At 38.0% G+C, this 27,819-nt stretch overlaps 1 protein-coding gene across 1 annotated transcript in view; it reads right to left on the reverse strand.

Annotated features, from left to right (window-relative positions):
- Positions 1-8,535: 8,535 nt before the first annotated feature.
- The window catches only part of TOX (thymocyte selection associated high mobility group box), a 138,165-nt gene continuing 118,881 nt past the window's right edge, over positions 8,536-27,819 (reverse strand). The window contains exons 6-8 of the mRNA XM_011359186.1: positions 17,815-18,201; positions 11,265-11,416; positions 8,536-10,921 (exon numbers count right to left, since the gene is read on the reverse strand). Coding sequence (XP_011357488.1) covers positions 10,885-10,921; positions 11,265-11,416; positions 17,815-18,201 — 576 coding nt within the window. The 3' untranslated portion in view covers positions 8,536-10,884. The remainder of the gene's footprint in view (positions 10,922-11,264; positions 11,417-17,814; positions 18,202-27,819) is intronic.

A 27,819-nucleotide genomic window follows, 5' to 3' on the forward strand; every position in this document is an offset into this window, starting at 1 on the left:
TAAGCTTTCTGTCTTAAACAATACTATGCATTATTTATGCATTCATTCATTCAACAATCATTTATTGCACATGTTTGCCTGGCACTGTACTAGGCGCTGCAGTGATCACAGAGATGAATACGATTTAAGGAACTCTTAATCTATTCAGGGAAATGAACACTTAAACAAATACTTACAATATTTTCAAAACTTTGCTCCAAGAGTAGGACAGAGTGCTGACGAAATATAGGGAAAGGAATGTTAATTTTATTGAGAAGTCTTCATTAAAGAGATAGCAGCAAAAAGAATAATTGCAAGGTCCAGGGCCTGGTAGTCTAGTGTGGTTGGAATTGGCAAGGAATTTGGTGGCCAGATTTTAGAATCTTGGAAGGAAAATTGAGAGCAGCAGCAAGTAAGGTAGATTGGTGACAGATTTTGTGTGGTCGGTTATAGTTATCAGGCTCAGCTATTTAAATTTTAATATGTGATCAGTGGGGTAGCCATGGGAATTTAAAAAGTGAAGGCTTTATTTTATTAAGTCTGGGCTTTAAAAAAGAAACTAACAGCTGTCTGTAAACTTGGAGACCACTTAGGTCACTGTGGTGGTGTTTTAGGAAGAGATGTAGAGGGACTGAACTAAGTTGGGGAAGAATGGACAGACAGTGATCCAGGAAATTTGAGAACCATTCAGGACTTACCATTGTCAAACATAAAGATGGTCCTGTCTTTGCGTGAGATGAAAAGAAGGAAAAGTTAAAGATAAGAAGAATCCTAGCCTGTGAGGCTAATTAGGACATCTTCTCTTGGTGAAGACGTTTATTGGAAAGTCATGAGTTTGGTTTAGGTAACCTTTAATGTTAAGTGCTTGTAAGAAACCAGATAGAGTTGTCTGCCTGTGGTCAATGGAACTAAGGTCTAGTATTTAGGAGAGGTAAGACAAAGGGGAGAAGTTTAGGGGAAGGTTATAATATTGCAAAAGCAGCAGAAAAATAAAAAAAGATGAATGCAGAATATAAGACATGTGGAATTGACAATCAGAACATTATTGCAGATATTTTTAAAGAGCAAACTAAGTAGTGGTGAAGCAGAAAAAGCTTCAGTTGGATGAATGGGAATTGGTGTGGTGGACACTGCTAATTTTATCGCAATTATCTCTTCTCCCTGTCTTCCTTACCAATAGAACTCTGGTCTTATTTAAGGGGCAATGAGCATCTAGGGATGACCATGTGAGATAGTTCTGGCCAATGAGATAGAAGTGCAAATCTGTTGGGGATATCTGGGGAAGTTTTTGGTTTTCAGATAGCCACAGCTCTTTTTTGTCTTTCCTCTTAGCTCTTCAGCCCTCTTCCTTCCTAGAATACTAAACAAGGCAACAAGGATGGGGATGAATGCCTATGCTCTCGGTATGATGGGAGAGACGGCATTGTCGAGCCCTGGACAGTCTTGGCCTATCTGTCCCTAAGGTTCTCACTGTGTAAGACTGTTTAAGAGCTTTAATTAGATAATTTAGAGATATTGTTAGTTGGGTGTGTTTTCGTTTTCAGAAGCTGATTCTTTAAGTCAGTTTTAATCCTTGTAATGGCAACTGATAATCTCAGAGTCTTCAAAGTTGACGACAAGATTGACTTGACTTCTCCTTATAAGATTGGTCTGTGGACACCTGCATCAAAATCCTTTGCAATGACTATAAAAATGCCGGTACTAGGGCATCGCTCTAGACCAACTAAATCAGATTATTTGGGAATGGAACTGAGGAATCTATCTTTAATGGACTAAGGTTTAATTTATAATTCCTTTATACCACTCTCAGGTTCATGCAGATAGGCATACCGTCTACAACAATGGGGAGCTGGTGAAGGCGACTTTGTGTCCATTATATTGGGGATACGTGCTTATTCATAGATCTAGATGGATTAAAGAAGAAATTAAAGGATTAATTGAAAACCTAGTGGACAGAAAAGTCAGGCTTAGGTGCTGATATGCTCTTGCTTGATATAAAATATCAATAATTTGTACCTTTAACATCTCTGAAGGAATGGGAGGTCTTGAGGGCTGCTGAGTAACTGAAGGGGAAATAAGGAGAGGAGTGAATCTTCTCATCTTCCTGGCCATTGAGCCCACAGGTATACGTGACACCCGTGGGGAAAACAAAGTCAGAAATATTCCCATAGAGGTAAGGGAGATGGGAGTAGGGAATTGATGTTGGAAGATAAGTTGGTTAGTTTACAACAGCTATGTTTTGAAAAATCAGTCAAGTATTCATACCACTGTATAGTTCTTGTTATGAGTTACTAAAGCAGATGATTGTATATTTCCATCTGCCATTTTAATCCTTAAATAACAGAGGACAATTTAAAAAAAAAATTTGTCTTAACCCTGGAACTGAACATAAGGTAACATCCAGCAGTGAGTTTGTGTTGACTCTGCACAACAACCCAAGTGGGTAAAGTTTTGAACTTGCTTATTTGCAGTTTCTCTCTTTGAATATGTATTTTGAAGAGTTCTTTTTTTTTTTTTTTTTTTCCAGTATGGTGTGTTGTCCAAATGAAATATTCTCCAAAGTAATGACCTCAAGATAAAAACCAAGATAAAAAGCTGGCATCATTATGTTTGGCAGGCACAAACAGTGCTTATGCTGAAATCGAAATGATCGAAACCAACCTCATGGAAGAATGCAAACACTCAAAAGTTGTAAGAAAAGATACGTAAATCAAATTTGTAAAGCAATTCTATTGCCACTTTTAAAAAAGTAAATTCCCTTTTAAGGGACTCATCAACTTCACTCGAGTCCAAAACATTTTTGGGTGGCAGGGATAATGATGATTAAAGCCTGAAACATCAGCAAAACTCCTTTACATCTACAAAGATGGGAAAACAAACCTTTAGGCAAAATGCTAAAAATAGGCTCATTTTGGTGAAATGAAGCTGTTTGAATAAATGAAACTCATAGTTTTTATCTAAACCATCTGTGGTGTGAAATGGGAAGTCATATAGAAAAGTCCTTAGAGGCTTCTGATTGCTCTGCATTAGAAAGGAGAGGGGGAGGAGAGAAAACGGAGTTTCTCTCCATTTATCTGAGAATTAACAAAGTGATCAGCGAAGTGACAATGGAGGCCAACCTGTGCTGGCTGAGGCAGTCTGGCTCCCCAGCTGTCCATGTGTTGAAGGTGAAATGTTTTAGGAATGCAAGACCGGAATCATTTCAAGAAATTGATAGGTTAAAGTAGCAGAAGTCGCAGATTCTTTGTCCTGTAAGAAAAGAAAGGTTGGGGTGGGGAGGGAGGGAGGGAGAAGGAGAGAGAGAACCCGATCTAAAACAACCACCGGGGGACTTAGTGTTGCAAAGGACTATCACTTCTGTTATGTTGGCCTGCCGAAACCACATCTTGAAACCAGGTGTTAAAAATGACCCAACTCAACAGCTAGTATGGCTTTGTAGATACGTATATTTTGTAATATTCCCTAGAAATTGCAGTTTCATTTAGATATGCCAATCTTTTTTTCTTCTTGTATAAAACTCTCACCAAGACCAGATTTAGATTTCTGTGAGTCCACCTTGATAAAAAACCAAAAGCAATTACAAAATGTTCCACAGAATTGGTTATAATTTACAGAGAGATGGATTCTGAAGAGTTTCCTCAGGCTTGGGAAATGGGGTAAAACTAGATCAAAGATAAATCTAGCAATGATTATTGGTGCGAGCTACTTTCGTACGGTACATTTCTGCATGTTTGAGCATCGTACCGATATGCTTAATTTCTGAAAGGGCTTCATCCACGGGCCACGTGGCGTGGCATGGCTCCCCTTCACTCATTGTTCGCTTCGGTTCTTATGTAACTACAGTAGGGTCCATGTGGAATCATTGGGGCCCCTCTCTTAGTTTATTGGCTTTATTAGATTTAATCTTCAAATTTGTTTATACCATCACCTCTCACATTCAGTTTACTCATTTTAATAATTGAAGAATTATAGGCTATGAAGAGAAAGCTTTTTGCCAAATGTTCTCTTGCAAAACATGGTAAGGACAGACATAAGTGATCCCCCTGCCCATATTCTGGCCTTTCTTGGATTCTATTAAAAAGAATATTAAGTTTTTTAGAATAAAAGGTTGCTGCTGTATTTGCTGAATTTGATTTAATTAGCAACAGGTGTGCTTTGACTCTAGCGCTAGAGCTGCCCTTTTGAGTAAGGTTAAGGTACCACTGGATCAAAGAGAGAGGGTGTGTTTCTTTCCAGTCCAACGCTAGGCCTAATTTTTCAGGGTCGCCCCTGCAGCGGTAGCCTTTGTCCCAGAACACGACCAGAGTACCCGTGAGTCTAGGACTATTCTAGAACTGAGAGCTCTCTGAGACTTATGGTCATAGATAATTTTCTAAGTGAATTTGACTCTCTCGATCTTCCTTTGTCCATAGCCGGAGCATCAGCAGGACCAGAAATTAAAGCTCCGAGTGGTGAACCCAGATCAGTGGGGTTCAACGGGGCTCAGTGAAACACACATCTTGCTTTCTGTTCTCAATAGCAAGTCACTGCATTTCTCTACCTGTGAGCTGAATCAGTATTATTTCTCATCTACCTTTCACCCACCATCATCACATGTGGAAAATAATAAGGTTTGAGTTCTCAAATGTCCAGAGAGGAATGGCATACTCTCAGGGCTGAGTCATATGATTGGTTTATCTATGTCTTAGAATTCGACAGGATTTGACCTTGATTCACATGTCAAGCATCAGACTGCATCAACATCAAGGACTTCAAAACAAAGCTATCTATCTGGAGGTAAAAACGTTGACAGGCACCCACCTTAAACGTCCACCCGGAAAGCTGAGGTACTAGGCCGACCCTCCCGTTCCCCAGTGTAATGGAAAGTGCCAGCGGTGAAAGTGTTAAGAGATGACAATGTCCTTTTGCGTCTGCTCTAATGACTTACTCCATCCCGATGCACCTGGGAAAGGTCGAGGTTAGTCCTCAGAAAGCAGTCATGTTGTAAAGACTCCCGTGCCTTTCGCCGTAACACGGGGCCCTTTGTGGCTTGATGTTTAACTGCCCTGGAATGTTATTCTTTCCATTGCCTTTATGACTACACTTAGATGTGAAACTACTGGGCCTTATTCCAGTACCACCCTCAATCTTCCTTTTCTCTTACGGACCTCTAAACATCCAAACCTGTCTTATTCTACAGGTTTCCACTGAATCAAAACGTGAGGTGCATGTTTCACCAAGCGGTATGTCCTCTTTCAGCGTTCCAGGGAGAAAGCTCGGTTCATACGATCAAGATTAATGGCCGCTCCTGAACTTCTCGTCAGCATCCCACTGTGGGGTCTTTCCCCAGCATTATGGCCAGTAGGGCAAGCGCCAGGTTGAGGGAACAAAACATTCGTTTTGGAAATCTGCTGGCTCTAAACCTTTGATCGCCACTTTCTAACTGTCTTTAAAACCTTTTGCCTTACAACAGTTGCAAGCTGTGGTTTTGTGTCTATGTGAGGTGACTAACAGCACTACCACTCTCTATGTGGGGAGTGTATTCATCTAGCACCCAAACCACCTACTGACTTCCGGCACCTCTTATCAGCTAAGCCATCGGCCACGAGCTGACATTTCAGCATTCAGAAGCTCCCCACCCCCACTTAAAAAAAAAGTGACAGGAGGAGAAAAAGGCTCATTTGGCAATAGTTTGCTCTTGCTGTTTGGCCTGGAGAAAGACATTCAAAGTGGTAGAAGATTGTTTAGTAACAGCTGGCGAGCACCAGGGTGTAAGGCTGATTTTCAGATATGACAGGCACTTACAGGAATGCTGCCAGATACAGCTGTTTAAAAGCCTTAATAAACAGCAAGTCAATACTAATCTTTGCCAAATTAATCTTTTCCCTGACAGCCCATCAGAGCAATTATGTTTAGGCTTATTGTAAACACACAATTGTCAAACACGGAAGATGCAGCTTTTAAAATACTATAGTTTGGTTCATAGTCTTTCTTTAGAATGTTTCTTTTTTTCTTTTTCTTTTTTTTTTTTCCTGTAGAATTGTAAGTCTTTCCATTTTCTTTTCCAGTCATTATTATTATGTTTTTCTGGCCTCATGTCAGTGTGAATGAAATTTCACTTTCAAACGTCTTTGCTAGCAAGCTGTTAATAAAACGTGACATGATGACAGTGCCGGTGGGTTCCCTTAATAAGGCACAACTCTGACCAGGCTGAAGCGTGACACGTCCGTGCTCCCAGCTGCCTCCTAATATGGAACCAGAACTTTATCTTCGCTTCTTCTTTCCTTCTACAGTGTCATCTGGTTCTGGATACAAATGACGAGATGTTGACTAAGCAAGAAATGAGAAAGCAAAGTCTAATTCTGCGTACACATGGATTGCGGATTGTGTGTACATTGGTTCAGAAGTTACCCCTCCCTCTCACAAGCAGTAGTCGTATGCAGATTCAGAAACTTTTCTGTTAGGGAAGGTTCTTATGTGCTGGGACCTGGTTTCAAATTATCCTAGGGAAATCTCCTTTGAGAATCTTAAAAAAATAGGACCACGCCTCCTTATCCTGGTGTAATTTAGACAGAGTCCAAGAAATACACTCTTTTATTTATTTCATTTCGCCAAGTCATGCTAACACTTGGTAATCAGATTTTAAAAAATCAGCATCCTGCTCATCAGTGTTTTAATTTAGCATTCCTTAAACTTGTCTCCTGGAATTTCTCTCTGGCTCTCAACACTCCTACTTGTCTAGCACCTTTTTCCTCCTTGGCTTCTTATTTTCTTGATGTGACTAGTGTGTATTTCATCTTTTACTTGTGTAACTCGAAACTCTTGTTCGATCTTGTAGACCAAAAAAAAAAAAAAGGGTACGACTCATTCTGAAATTCTTTTTTTCGATCTTTTTGTAAACTTACATTTCTTAATAAAAATTTTCCATTCTTCTTCGCCTCCTAATGCTTGCTTGCCTGCAAAGTTTAATTTCCTTTTATATGGAAAGAGGTTTTAAATTATCGAGGAAACATCACACAATTCCCACTGAGGATAATTTGTGATGTTTCATTGACCTTTCTACATATCATTTCATTTATTGTAAACTTACTATGTGCTCTGACATTTCAAGTTGTTTTGGTGGTAGAGAAATTATTCTATTTTAGGGAAACAGAGTTTGCACTGTTGGGTGACTCACATGAATTCATCCATTAGGTGACTCGGTGTCGTAAGTATTTGGGATTAAATTTAGGTTGTGAATTCTGTAACTTGCTTGCCACTATTTCAATATTCAATCATCAAACAAGAGAAGAATGTCTCTGTGTTTTTATGATTACCTTAAAATGAGAGTTACAGACGGAGTAAGAAGAAACAGATCAACCCCCTTCAGCAAATGAACATTAAGAGAATATCTGTGTGTAACAAACTCTTTCGTGTTCTAGCAGATAACCTATTTATGCCAGATTTCCACATAAAATTTTTGCTATAACAAAGAAATAAGAATGTTTATTGGAATTTACTAGAATCTGGCACTTTAAAATATTCTTTGTTTAATTTAATGTAACTGTCTGGGACTAATTTGAAGTGGGGCACCCTGTAAGCAAACAAACAACTGATTGCTACTTTGAGTCCTTCCAGAACTTTGTGAGAAACTCCATTTGAAATTATATCTACTGTTGTAGCCAGAATCCTAGTGTCTCTGGTTCTCAAACATATAGGTAGAACTATATGAAATAGCTGTTTTTGTACACACCACAGTCAAATATTGGCAATTTCATATGGCTCAGTAGAATTACCTTTCAAATGAGTGGACAACTCTTTGCAAAAGGCCCATGGGTAAAGAAAATGGGCTGTTGGTGTGCTTCTTTTAAATTTTGAGTTAATAAATTAAAAATATTTATTAGTAATGACTCTGAGCCAGGACACACCGTTCTTTGCCATCGTGGCTTTTGATGGATCGCTGTGTCCCATCCAGATGGGGCTCTGCCTCTTTAAGGCAACAGGTGAAAACAATCACAGAGATCAACTTTATCCTCAGCTCCGTTCACTGACTTGATTAACTAGAAGTCATTACTTGGCAATTTTCCATTACCAACTCATTCATATTTGATGGGAATTAGGATTCTGGATTATTCTTTCTTGTATATGCTAGAGACACAACTCAACCCTCTCCTACTCACTGTCATGCATATATGTATTTTTTTCTTTTCGAATTAGTTCTAGTTTTGATTTTGGTGAATTGGTAAAGATATTTTATATTTAATATTACTGCCGAACCACCCAGAATAACCTGATTTGAGGTGCAGGAATCCTGCGGCTGCTAGGGCAGGGTACACCATTTCTATTCCTCTGAGTTACAGGGCTCCCCTTTTAAAGATGGGGGGTTTCTCCGGCAACACCTCGCTATCTTAGAGATCGGGTTGATGAGAGGGTGTTCTCGGTGTTTCAGAAAAGAACAGCTGTGGCCATGCCAGCCGTTCATCTCTACCGTGCCTGATCGCTTCTGCCATCAAATTTGTTTGGAATTTCTCATCTGACTGGGTCTGTCCTTTAGAAACAGATGGATATCCAAATAGAATACGGTCACGTGTCGTAAGAATTTTTATTTATGATGTATTTTCTTTTATTTACATTTGTTTTGTACTGTTTTTGGTATCGAGTTTCAACACTCTACCCTGGTTGCACACCTGCTCTAGAGAAGCTGTAAACAGCATTGTACTTTCTGTACAAACTGCCTGTCAAAGTCGAAGCTGGTTGTTCTCATCCCAGTAATTATCTTCTCAGTTTAGACTGAATGCAAGCGAAAATTCTACTTTATCATAATATAATAAATAAAAGACATTAGGTAATTAGTAGTGCTGGTATATTTCTGAAATACTAAACAGACAAACAATAAACTGTGAACTTAATCACATGAGTTCTTATACAGTTTCAAGACAGGAAAATTAGAGCTCTCAGCTACAGTCATTTTAATAATCACATTGGATCTGCATTATTTATTAGTTATTACATGCTCAAGTGATTCAAGGTTGTACAATGCCTAAAATCATTCCAAAGCAAGCATACCTTTTGTCTTTTTAATTCTGACTGGATTACACAATGCATATATTTGTATTTAGTTAAATTGCTAAGTTTATTTCACACATTCCATGAAAGAGACATCAGCCATTCTCTTGATTTCCAACCAGACTAGCTTTCTTGCTACCAGCCCCTGTAAGGGAGTCATTTGCTAGCTCTTTTTGATGTAAGAGCTATGCAAACCTTCAGCCAGATTCTCAATGCTTTTGGTTCCCTAGCAAATCTCTAGTACTCTCAGAATTCTCTTGGAAGACTCAGGAATTCTGGAAAGAGAAGTAGCTTATGGAGGCACAAAAGACAACAAGAATCTCAATTTCTATCAGCAGCTTTCAAATTTGGATGCTTTCTCTTTCTTCTTCTTCTTCTTCTTTTTTTTTTTTTTGCTGTCTGGTTATTCCCTTTTCATTTTTAGATATATTCTTGACAGTATGCTTCCCTTTTTTCTTCCTCCCACCCTTGGTTTAATTCCTAAACGTTTTCTGGATTTTGTGAAAAACATTCAGCTTGAGGAATTTTGGTTGATTTGACTTTATTACTATTATTGTTATTATTTGGAGGAGAGTTTACAGAATTAACTAAAACCAGCTGAGAACCAAGAAGCAATCCTTTTCAGAATGAGAACCCGTCTGTTTAGTCTTGGAGCTTGTGTGACTTTTAGGGCAATTCTCTGTTATATTGTACGAAGAAAGAAAGTTCTTAAATATCATAGTTTTTCATTTGCATCAACCAAAGAAATGTAGAAATAAAGATTGGTTACTATAATTTGGTGCTAAATGAAAAGTAGGTTTGGCTTTATTCATGTCACTGTAAAAACTAAATAATAAAGTATTCACACCAAGCGTGAATTTTTTTTTTGCCAGCAAAAGTTAAAACATCAAAGAAACCTCTTTCAAATACTAACAAATTTACTTACAAACACCTATATTTATTATTTCATAAATAGGCGCAACAGGTTCCATAAAAAAAAGATTAAATACAGACACAGTATGAAGAAACAATAATACAGAGCCATATGTAAAGGTTATAATTTAGCTGTTTCCAATCTGTTTTTGCATCTAATAAAATACCAGGTAAGCATTTGGCAGTTTTATACATAAAAGGACTTAAATGACATTTACTAACCATTACACAAAAAGTGATACAAAAAAGCAATTTTTCTGCAGTACAAAATAAATGTGTTTGCGCTTCCCTCAACACTAGTTTCTTTTTGTCTGATCAATGAGACAAAGCCAATTTGTTTTTAAATTAAAATCATTTGGGAATATGTTTTTTTTCAAATATTTTGAAAATATAGAACTATTAGTCAGTTGTTTTAAAAATGAAGTAAAAATATGAATGTTTGCCAATTTAACCCCTATTGTGAAATCAATAAACTGGAATGAGCCAGTTTCAAATTACAATTTAGCTACAAAAACATTCACATTTTATACTCTAGGAGAGTGTGACATAGATGCTATTTACAAACTTGCTATGACTGCTACATCAAGCCATTTAAAAAGTCTTTAGTAGTTTCATATAAACACCCATTATGAAAACCAATGGAAAATCCAGGACTTTTATCCGAGACATCTACAGTTGCTAAGGCAGTTACTATAGCGCAGCACTTCACAGCAAAAAACGAACATAAAATCTGAATGGTCCAAATTTCCTTCAGGGAAGAAGAAAAACAATGTCCATAAAGAATTAAAAAAATAATAAAGAAGCATGACTATTTCTTCCAGAGTGGGTGACCCACAAGCTCAAATGGTCCTAAGTGCTTAGCAACTTGTATTTTCTAATAAAATGGAGAACTGCCTTGACTGTACAAAGCAATCCACGGTGAAAAGACTTCCCTGAATTCCTCAGTGGAAAGAAGAGGTGTTCAGATTTTCAGGTAAGGTACAGTGCTTTGTCCCTCTGCATGCCCCTGTATGAAGAGAAAACAGACAATGTCCTGTTACAAGACGTGGGCTACAGGTGACCACGGAGCATGTGAGTCTATTTGTCATAGCTTGAGGTATAAGGTGCACAACTAGTTAACCCTCAGCTAAAGCAAACAAGGATTTAAAGGCTTTTATTCTTGGAACAGCTAGAAGACTGCTTAAAGATTTCTGGAGCGGTGTCTTCTGTTTTCACGAACATGGAACCATTCCAGATCATCTTTTAGAAAGCAAGAAGAAAAGACGGATCTTTCCATCCACTAGGGAGCAGGGCACGATAGCATGCTATGAGAGCTGTCCACCACCAGGTGGCGATGACCGGCCGCTTACCCACTACTGCAGTAGTCGCTATTCCAGTCCACGGGCTGGGCGGGAGGATTTCTGCACCCCGAACGCACATACTCCATTGCTTGGGTGACCACTTGTGCAGCTGTAGATGTAGGGTTGATAATAGTCTGATAGTCGGGAGGAAGAGTAAATCCCTGAAAGGGAAAGCGGTCCACAAATAAGGATCAAAGTGCCCTTTTAAGAAGAAAAGCACCTAAATATTTATCCACTGTTTGCAAACACTCTACTGCCTTTTTGCTTGTGTCTTCGCAAGGGCAAGCTTATCCGAAGAGCCCAGAAAACTTACAACAAAGGTAGAAAAGAAGTGCCTACAACCCCACTCTTCTTACCTTTCCTTCATCTAACCATGTGCTAGAAAACCTTCAATTATACTCTTGAGCAGATAAATTGAAAAACAATTTAAAATATAGAGATGCTAACTCAAGCAAAACAAAGGGAAAAGGACCTAAACCCCTCAAAGTTTATTGTTATTTATTTTTTTTAAATCAAACCTAAGGATACATTAATAGTTAATTCCTCAGAATATGCAACAGAATCTTTTTTGAAGGATTCAGGCAGCAGGTGGCTGAGTGTTTTATTAGGCTACACCTATTCACATATTGTTCTCAAAACCCTTTTTCTTCATTCAGTCACAAAGGGACCATCTGCTTCTTCTTTTATTTGTACTTCTTTCTCAGCTAAAAAATTTCAACCAAAGCTTTTTAACAGTTGTTGGACTAATATAGGGAAAAAGATTCAAAACAATTTGCTATTGGAAAACACAGAGAAGGAAAAGTGTAAGACAGAGCAAATATTTTTTTAATTGAAAACTCTATTAACTGGTGAATAATAACCAGACTTCAGGAAGATTCTTTTAATACACTAGTATGGTGAAGTGTTGACTTTTTATCTTTGCAAAGCTATTAAAAATTCAAGAAAAATCTCTGAAGTATATAGTTATATCTGGTAAACAAAAAGCATTGTACACTACGATTTATTTTTAGCTTATCTAGTGAATTCAAGAGTAGCATAAGCAAGCTTTGCTGGAAATGACCAAAAAAGCAACTTAATTAATCTTGTGGTTGTCTCTTTCTGCAGCAGATTTCATACATGGTTTTTAACCACTGAAAAATCAAGATATTTAAAAATGAGCTATTCTCCATTTACTTGCAGGGAGCTTCTGAAAGCATAGCATTGTTGAGTTTTTTCCCTTTTTTTTCCTTTTTTTTTTAACTCAGCAGAATGATCAGAGGATTGATTTTTAACTAAGGATATTTCCTTAGACTTTTATTTATGCATGGCTGTCTCTTAGGACATTCAATGTCCCCTTTTACTCAAAGACACCTATTATCAAATGTCCTCAGTCCTCGATCCTGGCTTTAAGATACTACTTTATTTTCCGTTCAAATGATAACGACTTCAAGCCAATGTCCACACTAACTCCCACCAAAGCTATGGATGAAAGACAAAACTTTGGAAACAAATCATTGAAAAGTAGAGAATTTAGCCAGCCTGGTTATTTGACCTTACACAGGCTAAAAGGAATAAAATGTTTCCTAAATTAACAATTGGTTTATGGGAAATAAGTTTGTTTATGTAGACACCACTTGCAGCTCAAGCTGTAAACATTTTCCAAAATAAGAAGGGGAAAAGTAAGAGAGATAACTGAGTGTTTGGTTCTCTAGTTCTTTCCAGGTCGAGGTCCTCTCTTTCTCCAGACCATCCTCTCTTGTCATGCAAGGAGTTTCACTGGCTTCTCTGAAATGCATTCATTTCATTATGGTCCTATAATACTGTCTTTCTAGAGCTGATGGTCTAGCTTTCTTGACTTCCATCCATAGGGCCGAGAGCGATGCTGGACAAACAGCAGGAAAAAACCCCTAGAGTGAGGAGCCTCGAGTTGACTTCTATTTTAGCCCCTGTCATCAGGGCTGCCATTAGGGACTTAAGAGTCAGAGAGTCTTTGCCTTACTTACTGGGTATTCTCAGGGTTTCGCCCATAGCAGTGGTTCAGTAAATCATATTTTCCAATAAACACAGTTTAATACAGACTATTTGACATTACTATTAGAAAGGCACAGGTTGCATAAATGTGTAAATAAATGCCGAGGCTTTTCTACCTTTTTAAAGTCAAGTTCTCCATATTGGATTTTTGCAGTTGACAAAATGTACCCTAAACGTAAATAAGTCTCAAAAATAGCATAGTTGAAAAATATCTTGAGTTAAAAGTATGGAAACATATGAAAAAGCAAAAACTAAATAAAAACAAACCAACCCACTTCCACCCAAACCCCCACAATCAACAACAGAAACCACCATTGTTTTTTTCCAACCAATGAAAATGGTTTCTCAAGGTTGGGTGAGAAAGTATCAGGAGGACATTAATTTTCAAGTTATTGGTTTAAGTTGAAATGAGTCACTTCAGTTTATAAAACCAAAATTATGTGTTATCTACAGAGTTCAAAGATTTAAGATTCAGCTAACTGCAATGCCTAAATTTAAGATCACGAATATTAAAAACACCAACGGCCAAGAAAAATACAAGCAAAACCTGACATAACATTACTTTTCTTGCTTTCAATTTAGAAAATGAAAACATTCTTCTGAACACTATATAAAGAGATGCTGAGGTCAAACCTAGAGCTAAGTACATTTTTGTTACTGATGTAAATATGAAACAACGATGATGATATAAATTTTTGAAAAATGTTTGCTTAGCAGTCTAATTAAACAAGACTGAATATTTTGCATTTTAATGCTCAAGAGAAAAATCACCAACTGTTTTTGTAGCATGCCTGGAATTTTAAATTTCATTTTCTGGTGCCAGATTGAAATAAAAATAGGAAACATGATAAAGATTAATTTGATGTCAGAAGGGACATTTGCTCTTTAATTAGATTTCTGTAGCCCTAGCGGTTTTGTTGTGCCACCATAGCAAGTCCGAAAGAGCCTGCAGCACAACCAAACAGTGATCCTCGTATCCACACTTTACTGGGAACTAATTTCATTTCCTGCCTGTCTGGAGAGGTATTTTCAACAGGCATCAATGTTTTTGTCTTCACAACTGATTTATTCATCAATCTCAATGTGATTTTTTTAAACCTTTAAATTACACCCAAATCCTAAAGCAGCTGTTTATTACACAAGGAAATTGAAAATCTGTCTGTGTGATATCATACAAAGATTATTTTCTTAAGGTTATAAAGGAAGTTGACAGATATTAATGATTTTTTTTCTCTTGACCTCATTCGGCAATATGGTGAACAGAAAAAAGGAAGAAAACTGGACCGAAAAAAGCAGGTCCATGGGCTTAGTGTATAAAATATTATTCTAGAAAAAAATGAAACTATTATTCCTGGTGGACTACACAATCATTTTTGTGGGATACATCCATTTTCAAAAGGATAATAAAATAGCTAAAGTAATACTGGAATATGAGACATTATTTTAAAAATATAGCAGCCATTAACTTTCTCTTTCTTTCTCTTTTTATTTGATGTTTGAATATGGGGAACATGGCCCTCATACCCAGGAAGCAAACGTCTTCAGGATAAAGGTGGTTTGGGTGATGAATCGGGTGTAATTTTATTCACAACCTGGCTCTGCTACCACAGGCTAAAGACCAACTTTGGTGACTCTTGTGATATAATAAGCTGAGTGACATCAAGGGGTGATGGACTCTTTGACCCTGATTTTAGGATTATTGGATCGTCGGGGTTACCATCCTCTAAACATGGAGGCTCCAATAATCGGCCCCTGAATCCGACCTCATCCCCCTTCGCTCTCCTTTTATTCACCAGGCTCTGCACTGGCCTCCTTTCTGTGTCCTGGACCAGCCCCACTCCTCCTCCTCAGCGAGGTCCCCCCAGCTGGGAGCCTCTTCTCCTTGCTGCTGCTCTCCTTATTTCCCCACAGACCCTTCCCACCTTCCGCTTTTAAAGGTTGCCTCCTCTACTCATCCTGCAGGTAGGTGTTTGTGCCTACTTTCCTTACCCTTCCAGCTAAAAGCTAGGCCATTCCTCCACGCACCCTGCAGTTCATCCTCCTGCTTCATTTTTTCTCATGGGATCTTAATAACTTATCTGTTTATCTTATTAACATTTGCTTCTCCTCCAACTCCGATGTAAGCTCCCTCATTATCTGTTCTCATTATCATTCAATTTCTGTGCCTGGACAGTGTCTGGCACATATTAGGGCTTCTAGTAATCTTTTTTGGAATCAGTGGAATTTTTAAAAACTTCTAAAGAAAAAACAAAATCATTTAAAAAAAAAACTTCCAGGGAATTGAGATCCTACAAATGACCCTGTAACTTCTTTTCGTATTTAAAAACTTTCGCAACTCATTTAAAAAACAATTCACTCATTTGTTCATTGGCCAATTCAACAATTATTTTATTGGCATTGTTAAAAGTGATTTCTAGTCACTGTAGGCTTTTAGTTATTTACTCTTCATTTTGGGTCTATGCCATTTTGTCTTCTATTATTAATGTAAATTGAAATCAGGCCCTACAATCTCGGTAAGAACACTTTTTAAGATACACTAATAGAACTGACTTAAAGATTGATGAATAACTTGTCTAACGTGATCTGTTCTATTTTTTCCTATTCAGTCCAGATTCTATATGGAAAGACAGATTTCTTGAGTTTTCACATGTTGCCTTATGTAATTCTAAAATGTTGAAACTTTTCAGGGTCATGACCAGCTCATTTAAGGTCTTTGTATAAATAAAAAAAGGAACCATTTCTGAGTGAATCAATTAGAAAAAAGTGTCCACTCTGGACAGAGCTCTAGTTCTCAACGTGTTGAAGGGACTGTCCCTTCCGTATTCTTTCCTCTGAGAAGAAACAACCCTGCACCACAGCACTGCGAGCAAAACATGGGCCCTCGGCCAGGTGGCACCCTTAGGCAGGAGTCATCCCATGTAACTGAAGGTCATGTCCCTCAAGCTACTAATTCTTCACACAAACACCGTTGGTTCACTAAAATGCAAGGACACTCAAGAGCGTCCCATTTATTGCAAGTGCTGTCTGATGAAAGGAGTGAATATCTGATCCTATGATCATCACTTGCTAGTCACAAACACCTCTGTAGACAAGGCAAGATGGTGCAAGATGGCAGAAGTTGGCCTTCCCCGAGTCGCCTTCAGTAGTGGGTCAACAGATAGTTTGTTGAATGTAGCTGGGTAGGTTGTCAGAGCTTTAACAATATCCTTGGCTTAGGGACCAAGGGAGACTTCAGTTATGCTCTCCGTAACCATATTACTCTTAGAACTAAGTCAGATTTGAAGACTCTCCAAATTCTCATAGACACAGGTTTTCTAATATGAAATTGGTAATAGTCTATAAGAATGATGAAGAGTGAGAGGCAGCAGTCCCGGTATTTAGGAATCCAGGCTCTGATTTCTGAATTGACCCAGGTTTGAATCCCAGCTCTGACCTTCTGGGCACATTACTCAGCTCTGCCAAGTCTGAGTTTCCTCACCTGGAAAATGAAGATAATGCTAGTACCTGCATTGCACACTTTCTGAAATTAAGGATAAGAAAATCTTAAAGTTTGTTATTGTCAACTCTCGGAAATCCTGTGCATAATTATAATAATAAAAATGAATTTGCGACTACATGTATTCAACTTCTCTTCCTGCCTCCTCTCCACCCCACCGTAGTCCAACTATAGACTCAAATCCCACAGAGGCCTAGATATCAATTCCATAGAAAGGATATGTTTGCCTATTTAATTATAGCTCTAGAAACAACAGAGTAATTGGATTATAAAAGTGATAGACAAATTTTATATTATTTGTAGTTTTTACCACGATCTATTTTTTAAAACAAGGTTTTAGAATTTTTGTTTTATATTCTGTTTAGTTCATGCCATTTGCTCCTCATTTTCAAATTTTAAAACCAAAACCCCCAAGGAAAACTTGATTTCAAAGAACAGTGAAGCTGACATTGCATGGAAATGGTTGTAATAATTGGGGAGTAGGTGGGGGGGCCTCCAAACCTCTTGTGTCTTCTAATCTATGCAGAAGTCATTTACAAATAAAACTCTGGTGAAAATTTTCATTTCTTTGGACTTTTAAGGTTGTATTCATTGATACTTCTGACCGGAAACAGTGGGCCCGATTTCATTTTGCAGCATTTATTGGACTCAACAGGCATACCAATCAGGACTTTCTCTGATCTGAACAATATTTTTAACAAAACTGTAGCGTTCTCAATCCCAAAGAGATCTTTAGTAGCAGTTGGCATCTCAAAATAACAAATGTACTTTACTCAAGCAGAAAAGAAGGGTGATTAGAAAGGTGAAGCAAAATGGATATCATGGGAAGGAAACCAGCGATTATGAAAAGCAGCAGCTATCAACTGCTGTGATCGTATAATGCTGCTCAAACGCTCCGCCTGTAAATTATATTTTTCAGAAAGCAGACATTTATTGACTATCTTCCATTCTCTCTCCATTTAAATAGCAGAACAGAAAACACATAGCCTCCTCCTTTGCTGGATGGACAGATCACCCAGCACATCTGAAGAAGAAAACAGCGTGAGCACGTACCTGCTGCATGGTGGGTGAATGTAAGGCAGACTGGACCTGCATGGGGAGCTGGTTCCCAAGGGGCTGCTGCATGGTGAGTGGCTGGTGCTGCTGCATGTTGAGATGCTGGTGAAGAGGAGGACTGATCTGGAGGGGAGGAGGGGGAGACACGGCCATGTTTGCTATAGAGACAGTCACTGGCATTTGGTTATTCGGCTTGGGAGCTATGCTCCTGGGGAGACTGGGGTGCATGGCAGTCAGGTGAGGATTCATTCCTGGTTGTTGGTGATAGTGGGAACTTAGGTACAGAGCTGAGTGGGCCTGGCTGGGCCCATGGAACACTGACGGCTTCGAATTGATCAGCTGAGGAGGTTGAGATGTCTTAACATCAACGGGTTCACTGTAGCTCTGTTGAGGAAACAGACAAGAGCAGAGTTATGAGACTGACACACACCGTGTTGACTTCCGTTAGCAAGATGCTCTGTGAGTTTGCTCGTGAACGTCCATGTGAATCAACACCATGTCTTATATTTTACTCTATTATCTAAGAACTCTGACATCATTAATTGTACGGTGACTTATGCAAGATTGAGCTTATTCTATCTCTTTTATAAAATCTGAAACAATCTACGATGACATTTTTTTCCTTTGCTTAAATGCTAACTTGGTGACTTTTCTCATTATCTAAACAAAGAGGAAAAGATCAGGGTGAGACGGATGCCATCATTGCCCTAATAGGAAATACATGTGTAGCTCACTTTGAAAGTAATTCAGTGTTGGAGTTCTTCTATTGATTATATGTTTAGTTTTTTTTTCTCTTTTTTGTATTCTCAAAGAGCCTTGGCCTAGATATTTGCACAAAGAAATCAAAGCTGGTCGATGGAAATGGATATGGAAGCAAAGAGTTTTAAAATACCTTTCCGAAGTCATATAAAACCCCATTAATATATTTTCAAAGTAACCCTAGAACTCATCTTGATTTTTTAAAAAGTTGGTGATAAATTGTCCCCCATAATGAACTGGATAAAAATAATCTCTCTTAGAAATTTTAGACTCTATCATAAGTGAATATAATTTTGCCCTAATTTTTTTCATACCTTCACATGGCCATTTCCTAATAATCTTTTAATTGACTTAAAAAAAAAAAAAAACGGGGCATCAGTGGAAGCTGAAAAGAATCAAGAATTAATCCTGAGGCATTTCTTCTTAGGCATGAATCTACCTGCTACTTTTGCTGAGAGGAAGAGGCTGATAAAACAAATGGTGAAACCTGAAACCATCTGAAGAAAGAAATGCTAAAATGTCCTTCTGGAGAAAAAAGTCACTTTGTCAAAACCAGGTTTTGAGGATGCATGTATGCCCTTATTCCATGACCTCGATGTCATGCTTATTCAGTTTACAAGTCAGAATGAGTCTTTTGTTTCTCTCAGCGCTGCAAAGTCTTTCTGAATTCCTCCTCTTCTGTGCAGCACCATCGACTGACAGGCACGTTAGGCAAACTGGTTCATCACATGTGAGGACATGAAACTCAATGTAGGAACATCATGTCACAAGTCAGCCTGCAACATTACTAGCAACGCAATCATTTTTTCCCCAATAATGCGGGGAAATTAAATGAAAACCGCAATAAGAATGATGCCGCATGCGCGTACTGTTGTGAGGAGGGTAGCTGGTTAAATGGACTTCTATCCCATACACTCTCTTTAGAGAAAGGACACAACCGATTGACATCTGTAAAAATATGCCAAACCATGGAAAGCTCGGTTACCACGAGACTGAATACTCCGTGTGCAGTATATAGTAAAGTGTACCCAAAGATTTCAAGCTCCTCTAAAGAATCCTGTGGTTATAATTTTTGTGTGTGTCAGTGTTGATGCAGCCTTCCAAAATAGGACTTTCAGATTTCGTTTTCTATATTAGCATTACAAATGTCAAAAATTGTTTGCAAAAATTGTTCGCAAAAATTGTTCCCAAAGAAGTTTTATTAAACATACTACCTAAAAGGTGCTTTCGATTAAAAAAAATTAAGTCAATTTTTTTGGCTTTAAAAATTCATATTGTTGATGTGCAGAGTAGTGAATAATTCAAGGAAAAGGTCAAATAGGTTAATTCGGGCTGTGTAAACAGTGACTAGTTCTACATCAGAATAACATGTACCACAGTGATATGCCTCAAAAATCACTCCATATATGCCAAGAAGATTATGTGTTTATTGTGTGTCTGTGTTTAAGTCATCTGGGAAAGTGTTTTCATCATGTTTGTATTCCTTTTCTTAGACTATTGCAGAAGGGCTAAGTTCATATTTAGTCACATACTACGCGAAGTCATATAGGAAAGAAATGATTACACAATGCCCAGATAGCTATAAAATTTAATACATGTTAGTGCATCTTCAGTTTTTGTTTTATAAATGTTTTTAATTCAATAGAAGAAAAATCACTCACATGTCTCATAATATCAAAACTATGAAATATATGTAACTGTAAAATGTTTTTATTTTTAAATTTCAGTAGCCAATAATTGCCTCATTATCCAGTGGAATAGTATATATAGAGTAGTAGATATATGGTCCAAACTTGTATATGCACCTGTGTGTGTATGTAAACAAAATGCACAGAGATACATATGACATGTCATTCATACATACACATATGAACACCCCAGGAATATAATTAAATACATTTGTTTAAATTAAACTTATATTACACTTTGAATGGAAATGACTAATCGTGGCGAGTACAGTTGCATAGCCAGCAGCAGGGCTGGCTTCCTGGGTCGGTAGCCAGTCCTGGCAAGCAGGTCCAGGCACAGCACCGGCTTTACTCCCTGACACACACAGTTTCCAAATTGCTTTGTGGAAAAATAAATGTCTTTTCAAAAACCAAGGTTCTATGACAAAATATGTATGGAAACAGTACGTAAGGTTCAGCTGGTGCCTTTAAACAGGGATTTCTCAGAGCCTTCAGTATGCTAATGTATGTCACGACTCTGCAAGTGAGAACCACAAAAATCTTTTCTTGATGGGTCAGTTGATGACAAATGTCTTCAATGAAAGACACTAGTGCAGCGTAATGAATAAATTACACACATATATTCGAAATGACAAAATACATTTCGATTTAAATAGTCATATTTCTTGCCTCACATAAGCTAATTTTTATTGCCTCAAAATACATATTTAAATTACATACATCTGGGTGTAATATTAAAAGAAACCATTGTATCATGTTTTCTGGAATACTATCTGCATAGTGAATTCTATATTCTAGGCTAAGGACAGTGACACAATTTTCTGAAAGAATTAGGAAGTTGGCAGCTTCCCAATTATAGCCTAAGAAGCTAAGGTGTGGACAAATTAATGGTTTTCCTCAATGATGAATTGAAAGTAAATAATGAACCAAATTCTCCTGCGTTCCACTTTTTAAATAATAGCATGTGGTCCATCATATAGACAGATGATAGATGTAGAGATAGAAATATAGACTTAGAGGTACATGGAAATTGCAATCTAATTTGAGATACTTTGATACCAACCTTGTGATGACTCTCTTTTCTCATGATAATTAAACAAAAAATATTTTGTCCGTTCGGCCATTTACTTGTCATTTATCTTCTCCAGACTAAAGCATGTAATGGTCAGTAATGCTTAAACGTATTTTGAAATAGCAATAATTTTTAATCACTAAAAGTACTATAGGCAAACAAATGAAATAGATTTCTAAAAATAATGATTTAGATAACACTTGAAACATAATTTTTAACATAGAGGGAGGAAGAATTTTGGGAAGTTACATGTTTTCTCTTTACTTTCCAAAATGTTGAATGTGGCAAGATAAATAACATGTCTAGCCATGTGATTATCCATGGCAAGCATTCCAGTAGGTGTTCTTTCCCTGTATTCTCGATGATGTCCTACATCATCGAGTAAAAAAAAATCTTCTTTATGATGGTGACTCGAATCTCTGTGTTTCATGCATCTGACATGTGCTAATTACATAGAGAACACACACACGTTTGTTGAGGAACTGAATGATTGCTCTCCATGCAGTCACCGTTGCCCTTGCTGAGACTCCTGACAAGACATGCTATTCCTCTACCAGGGGGTGAAGAGAGAGCTGAAATCTTTGAAACCTATAGACTATCAGATTGATCTTCTCCACTCTCTTCTCTGCTCTCAGCATGGACCACACTCTCCAAGAAGTGATGAGAACTTATAACCCTTGTTAGCTCTGTCCTTTGGTTAGGTACTCTGCCCTTTATTCCCCACTGGATTTTGAGTAGATGTGGGGAGCAGTGAAGCTTACTCTGTGCTACCAATATTTTGAAAATTTGTATCTTTAGGTAAGGGTCCACTCATTTAGACAGGTAAAAAACCTGCTCCTAGCTGCATTTCTTATTAATTCTTAATCAGACTAAGACAACACACCACCTATTAATTATGGAGCTATTCTATTATTTTGGAAGGTAAGAAGAATAAGTTCATTTTCCATAGCAAGTGCCATGAATTCAAAATCTGATTAAATGGGAATATGAAGAAATCATAAATTTAATTTACTCTGTCATTTTCTTCCAATTAAACTATGAAAGCAAGACTACAATTTTGCAAATCAATTATATTATATATGAAGATTTCTGTACTACCATCTATAAATTAGAACTATTTTCTCATACAGACTAAATAAATTTGTTTCCATTTTCAAATACGTTAACCCCGTTTATTTAGTGGTATGTGGTTTGTGTAGGTCACCTGACAAATGCGATTTAGCACTGTATACACAACTGGAAGTCAACCCTTGAATCAGATATTTTCATGTGAGAAATGTGTTCTTGCTATTGATTTCTGAATAAGCTCTATTTCCTGTTTGCTTTTGGACCCCTGATTCTGAAAGATGTATTCTATAACAAAATGTGGGTGCATGTATGGCAAGAGACCTTTGGGTCTTCTCAGTAGAATCTTCCACAAGGGCTACAGTTCTGTAAACCTTAAGATACTTCTTATTAACCAAGTTGTTGATTATCCAAGATAGTTTTGATCCCGTTTACTTTGTATAATGAAGATAATGCTGCAGAGTATAATAAATGCCCCCGTTCTGGGATGATAAGTGCTATGAAAATGAAAGATTGACAAAGCAATTGTTATTTAAAATAGCAAAGTATAACACAAGGCATAAAATTCAGTGGAAGCAATAATAAAGGAGTTGCTGAACCAAGTCAGATTAATCGTCCATCTAATTTGACTCTTGTTTTCAGCACTGACCAATACTCGATACACTGGAAACTAAACAAAATTTATTTCTCTGACTCAACTGTGCATTGTTAATTCTGAAAGGAAAATCCTTCCTGGTCCTTGCAGGTGATTAACTTACACCCTGAAGCAGAGATTTTATTATCTTTAAATTACAATCTGGGCTTACAGAGCTGCAAATTATATGTTAACATCATAAAATGGTCCATCCCATTTTTAAATTCAGACTCAATATTCGTCTTAATAGTCTTCCATGGCATGAATTCTATAAGTTATTTCATTCCGTAAAGAGAAATAATTTCTTTTGTTTTGAATTTACTGTCCTTTAATTGAACTGAGCATTGTGATTCTTCACTATTGGTCATGGCAACTGAGAACTTTAGTAATTTACTTCAATATTGTCCTATGCTGTACCTTAAAAGAACAGCTTCCATTGTCCTCTATAAATGTTGGCACTTCGGCTCAAGTTAGAAACAAAATCAGATATCTGATGTGTGACCTTAAAGTCATGAATCTGATTACTACCGTTTAACATACCAGAACATAGTCACCCAAACTCTGTCTCCCTCCAGGTTGGCACTTCTGAGAAGTGGTGTGCTTCTGTCAATAATGCTGCTTTTACTCGCAATATCTGGGAACTTCCCTTCTGGAATTCTCCTCAGAGCCCCTGGGACACTGTTTCACATCTCAGACAACCTTTTGTCTTTTGATGGTGAATTTGATTTTTGGAAACAGCTAATAGAAACTTGAAGCCAAGTCTGTGGGTTATATCTGGGTGATGTTTGGGGAAAAGAATGAGGTGTGAAAACAATGGAACAAGACTGATTTTCTAATGTGGCTCATAAACTTCTCCTGACTGCAGTTCTAAAAGAGGAGTTTCAAGAATCTTTTGAACTCTGGGAGCAATAATAAAATAAGTTCGTACCCTCCCAAGGTGATTACTTTAAATGCAACACTCATTTTGGGAATATGAATTCTGGTCTGTGTGGTAAAGTGAAACTAGTTCCAATTGTTTTAAAGTTACACATTGTTTTCAACACAATAATTTAGAACCATGCCTACGAATTCTATGGAAAAACTACATATTCTTAAGCTTTACCTAATAGCCCAACCTAAAATGATCTTAAGTAACATGTAAAAGTGTTCTTGACAGGAAGACCGGGCCCCCGTGATAGCATATATTCCTGGCCCTCCGACTAGTCTTAGTCTCTTCTGTCTAAAGTCTCGCAAAGACCATTTCAATTAAGAAATCTGTGTAGACGATTTTAAAAAATATCTAGATCATTTCTTGTCTTTATAAAAGAATGTATCCTGAAGCAAATTTTTATTATTTTAATGTCACTTTAAACATTTCTTTATATCAACCTAGACTTGCAGACAAATTGAAAATAGGAACCAGCTAAATTTTCAGTCATGCACAAACTCTTCCTAGTTCTCTGCACACCTATCAATAACATTAAACATAAAATCAGTACTACTACTAATAAAATAGCTAGTATTTATTAAGTGCTTCCTGTGTCCAGGGCACTGAATCATGTGGTTTATGTAGAATTCCTTATTTTATCTGCAGGAAAACCCTATGAAGTAGGTTCTATTATCTTTGTTTGACACATGAGGAAATTGAGACTTAAAGCGGCTGAATAACTTGCACGAAGACATGCAGTTAGGAAATGGGACACCTGGAATTTGAACCCAGACCCACCAACCCCAGCACCTGTGGACTTTCCTGCCCTCTGAGAATTCTTTCAGTGTGATGGTGGTGATACTCTGCCGTTACCCTGGACGCCCTGCGGAAGCTCAGAGGTTGAAAAGACCTTACCGATCTTCCAATCCTTATTTATATATTTTTGCTTCTTGCTTTAAAATTTCCCTGTGGAAAGAAATTGTTTACCCAAACAACTCAAGAGTTTAGCAGTGCCCACAGTTCAGATTAAATTCCTCTAGTCTGAAATGGCGTCTCTTCTCTTGTTCCAGAGTCAGAGAAAAAGGAGCACCAGTAATCACTGTCCTATGTCAAATGCCCGTCATGAGCTCGAATCTGCCTGTGTTTTTCAGGCTTAGTAATTTCAAGTTGTTTCTTCTCAGTTACTACCTTCCGCCCTTCACCTTTCAGTCACTTCTAAAAACATTTTTTTTAATTTTTATTTTTCAATTACAGTTTATATACAATAGGATATTAGTTTCAGGTGTACGACATAATGATTAGACATTTATGTAACTTATGAAGTAATCACCCCAATAAATCTAGTACCCATCTGACACTGTACAGTTATTACAATATTACTGGCTATATTCCCTATGCCGTACTTTACATCCTTGTGACTGTTTTAGTAACTGGCAATTTGTACTTCTTAATCCCTTCATTTTTTTCACCCATCATCTGGCACCCATCAATTTGTTCTCTGTATCTATGAGTTTATTTCTATTTTGTTTGTTCATTTATTTTATTTTTTAAATTCCACATGTAAGTGAAATCGTATGGCATTTGTCTTTCCTTCTCTGACTTATTTCACTTAGCATAATTCACTTACTTTTGTGACTTTTTCCCCTGAAATCTCTCCAAGTTCCCCCTTTAAATTATAGACCCCAACAATAAATAAAGTATTCCCCGATCTGACCAGTGTTGTGTTTGCAACACTCTGTGCTTCTATTCATGTGTCCTTCGATTCTGTGGCCAGTGGCTGGGCAGATGTGTCACTGAACAGGTCTAACACTGGGTGGCTTTGTCACTGGCTCCTCATGACCAAGCGAAGCACCTCCACAGCTGGCAAAGCATGGTACAGAGCAGTGCTATATAAATATTCTGTAGGCCCCAGATTCCTCTGGCTGGCCTCTGGTGGTGGGGGGCTGGAAGGTTGAGAGTGGGCAGCAGCCTTCTACTCCCAGCCTCATTTAAGCTGGGGAAGCTTCACTCTTAGCTGCCTAACATGTAAGAACTGGCGTAGAGTTTTATCAGAGAAAACAAGAGGTCATAGTTCTAAAGATATAAATATTTGACAACCCCTGAGGCCAAAGCGCACTAAGCTTTGGAAGGAGACATCAAGGAGTCTGGGTCCTCTCTCTGCCACTGCCAGCCTCTCCTTACTGTGGGCAAATCATTTAATCTCTCTGCCTAGAGACTGTCTAGAAAATTGTGATAAATTTTACTTCATAGGGTTGTCGTGATGATGGACAGGAATATACGTAAAGGGCCTTGCGCTGTGTGTGACACGTGCAAGTGGCTCGACAGTGAGACATTATTTGTGTTTACATTCTTATTGAAAAAAATTCAATGTCCTGCTGAAAAAATGTGTCAGTATTGTCATTTTGAAGTATGACAGTTAGAATATTCATTTAGTATGACTGAGCTTTTTTATTTTTGGTAGATTTCTATTAGAGCGAGGTTAATTAATTTGCTGGATTAAATGGTATATAGTAGATTTAAACTAAAACAGAATGTGAAATATTGAAAGGAGAGAAGTATTATTAATCTTATGACTCAGTTTCATAGGTAGAGCCAATGTTCACAGGCTGTTTCCATTTTTGATTATGTTTCATCAGAAGCAGCTAATTTTAGACTATAGTTTCAAACCTTTCAAGTATCATGAAACATTTTCCTTTGATCTGTTGTATTCATCTTTGTGCTCTCAGCACCTACCTCTGTGCCTGACATGGGACAGGTGATGTGCATCCCTGGGCTGGATGCAGAGTATGGCCTGGCGTGGAAGCAGCTAGAAGTAGCAGACTTGACATGGATGCACATTAGCGAGGGAAGAGCTATTGGCCTAGAGATGCAAAGCCTTATTTGGTGAAACAAAAGCATCGCATAGAAAACAGGTACCCAAATATGTAGCTCTGCAGGAGTAAATCAAAGTTGGCAGCAAGAACTCAGGAAAGTAGACATGGTGCTTTGGCTGATAGAGTATTTCATTGACCGAAGTGACCTGAGAAGAAAGAGTACCGAAGCTCTGCCAAGACTTAGTGGGCAGAGGTTGTTTTAAGGAAGTGGGTCGAGCAAACTGTTTGGGCCCATGAGCAGGGGTACAGGTCAACTCGGGGCTTGCGCCCTTGTAACCTATGCGACACTTTTCCTCTTTAGTGAAATGTTGATAATCAAGCCAACTTAGGGGGCTAAGGTGTGAAACTGAAGGAACTCAGTCACTTGAAGTGATCTTGCGAAAATATACATTAATCATGCCATCCCCTACTGAAACCCAGTCGGTGGCTTCCCTTTGTACTTAGAGTAAAATCCAGCTCCTTTCAATGTCCTGCAGTGTCTTCGTGATCTGGGCCCTGCCATCTTTCTAGCTTCATTTCAAACCATGCTTCCTCTGCTCACTCAGGGGCAGCCACAACGGCCTCCTCTCTATTCGAGGGGATGTATTTGTCCCGAGTCTTTGCACTTGCTCTAGTGCTGCCTCTCTCGTGTCCTGCAAATTTCTATCTCTTTTTGGCTCACAACTCCAATGTCACTTCTTCAAAAACAACTTTGCAGTCTACCCTATCAGATCCCTTGCTTTATTTCTATCGGAATGCTTAGATTCTCAAAGATCTTGGACATTTATTAGTTCACGTTTTCACTATTGGTCTCCTGGACAAAAGAGAAAACTCCTTAATTGCAGGGCATGAATCTACCTGTTCTTCGCTGTGCCCTCTGAACCTGGCACAGTGCTTGGTACAGATCACATACCTAGGGGCATCTGCCAAACGAATGCATGATTGAGTGAGTGGGAAAAACCAGGGCTTGGTTGGTGCACTGTGGTTACCTGAAATTGTAACTATGATTATCATATAGCAGTCTA

This window comes from Pteropus vampyrus, unplaced genomic scaffold, assembly GCF_000151845.1.
Source record: "Pteropus vampyrus isolate Shadow unplaced genomic scaffold, Pvam_2.0 Scaffold45, whole genome shotgun sequence".
NCBI lineage: Eukaryota > Metazoa > Chordata > Mammalia > Chiroptera > Pteropodidae > Pteropus > Pteropus vampyrus.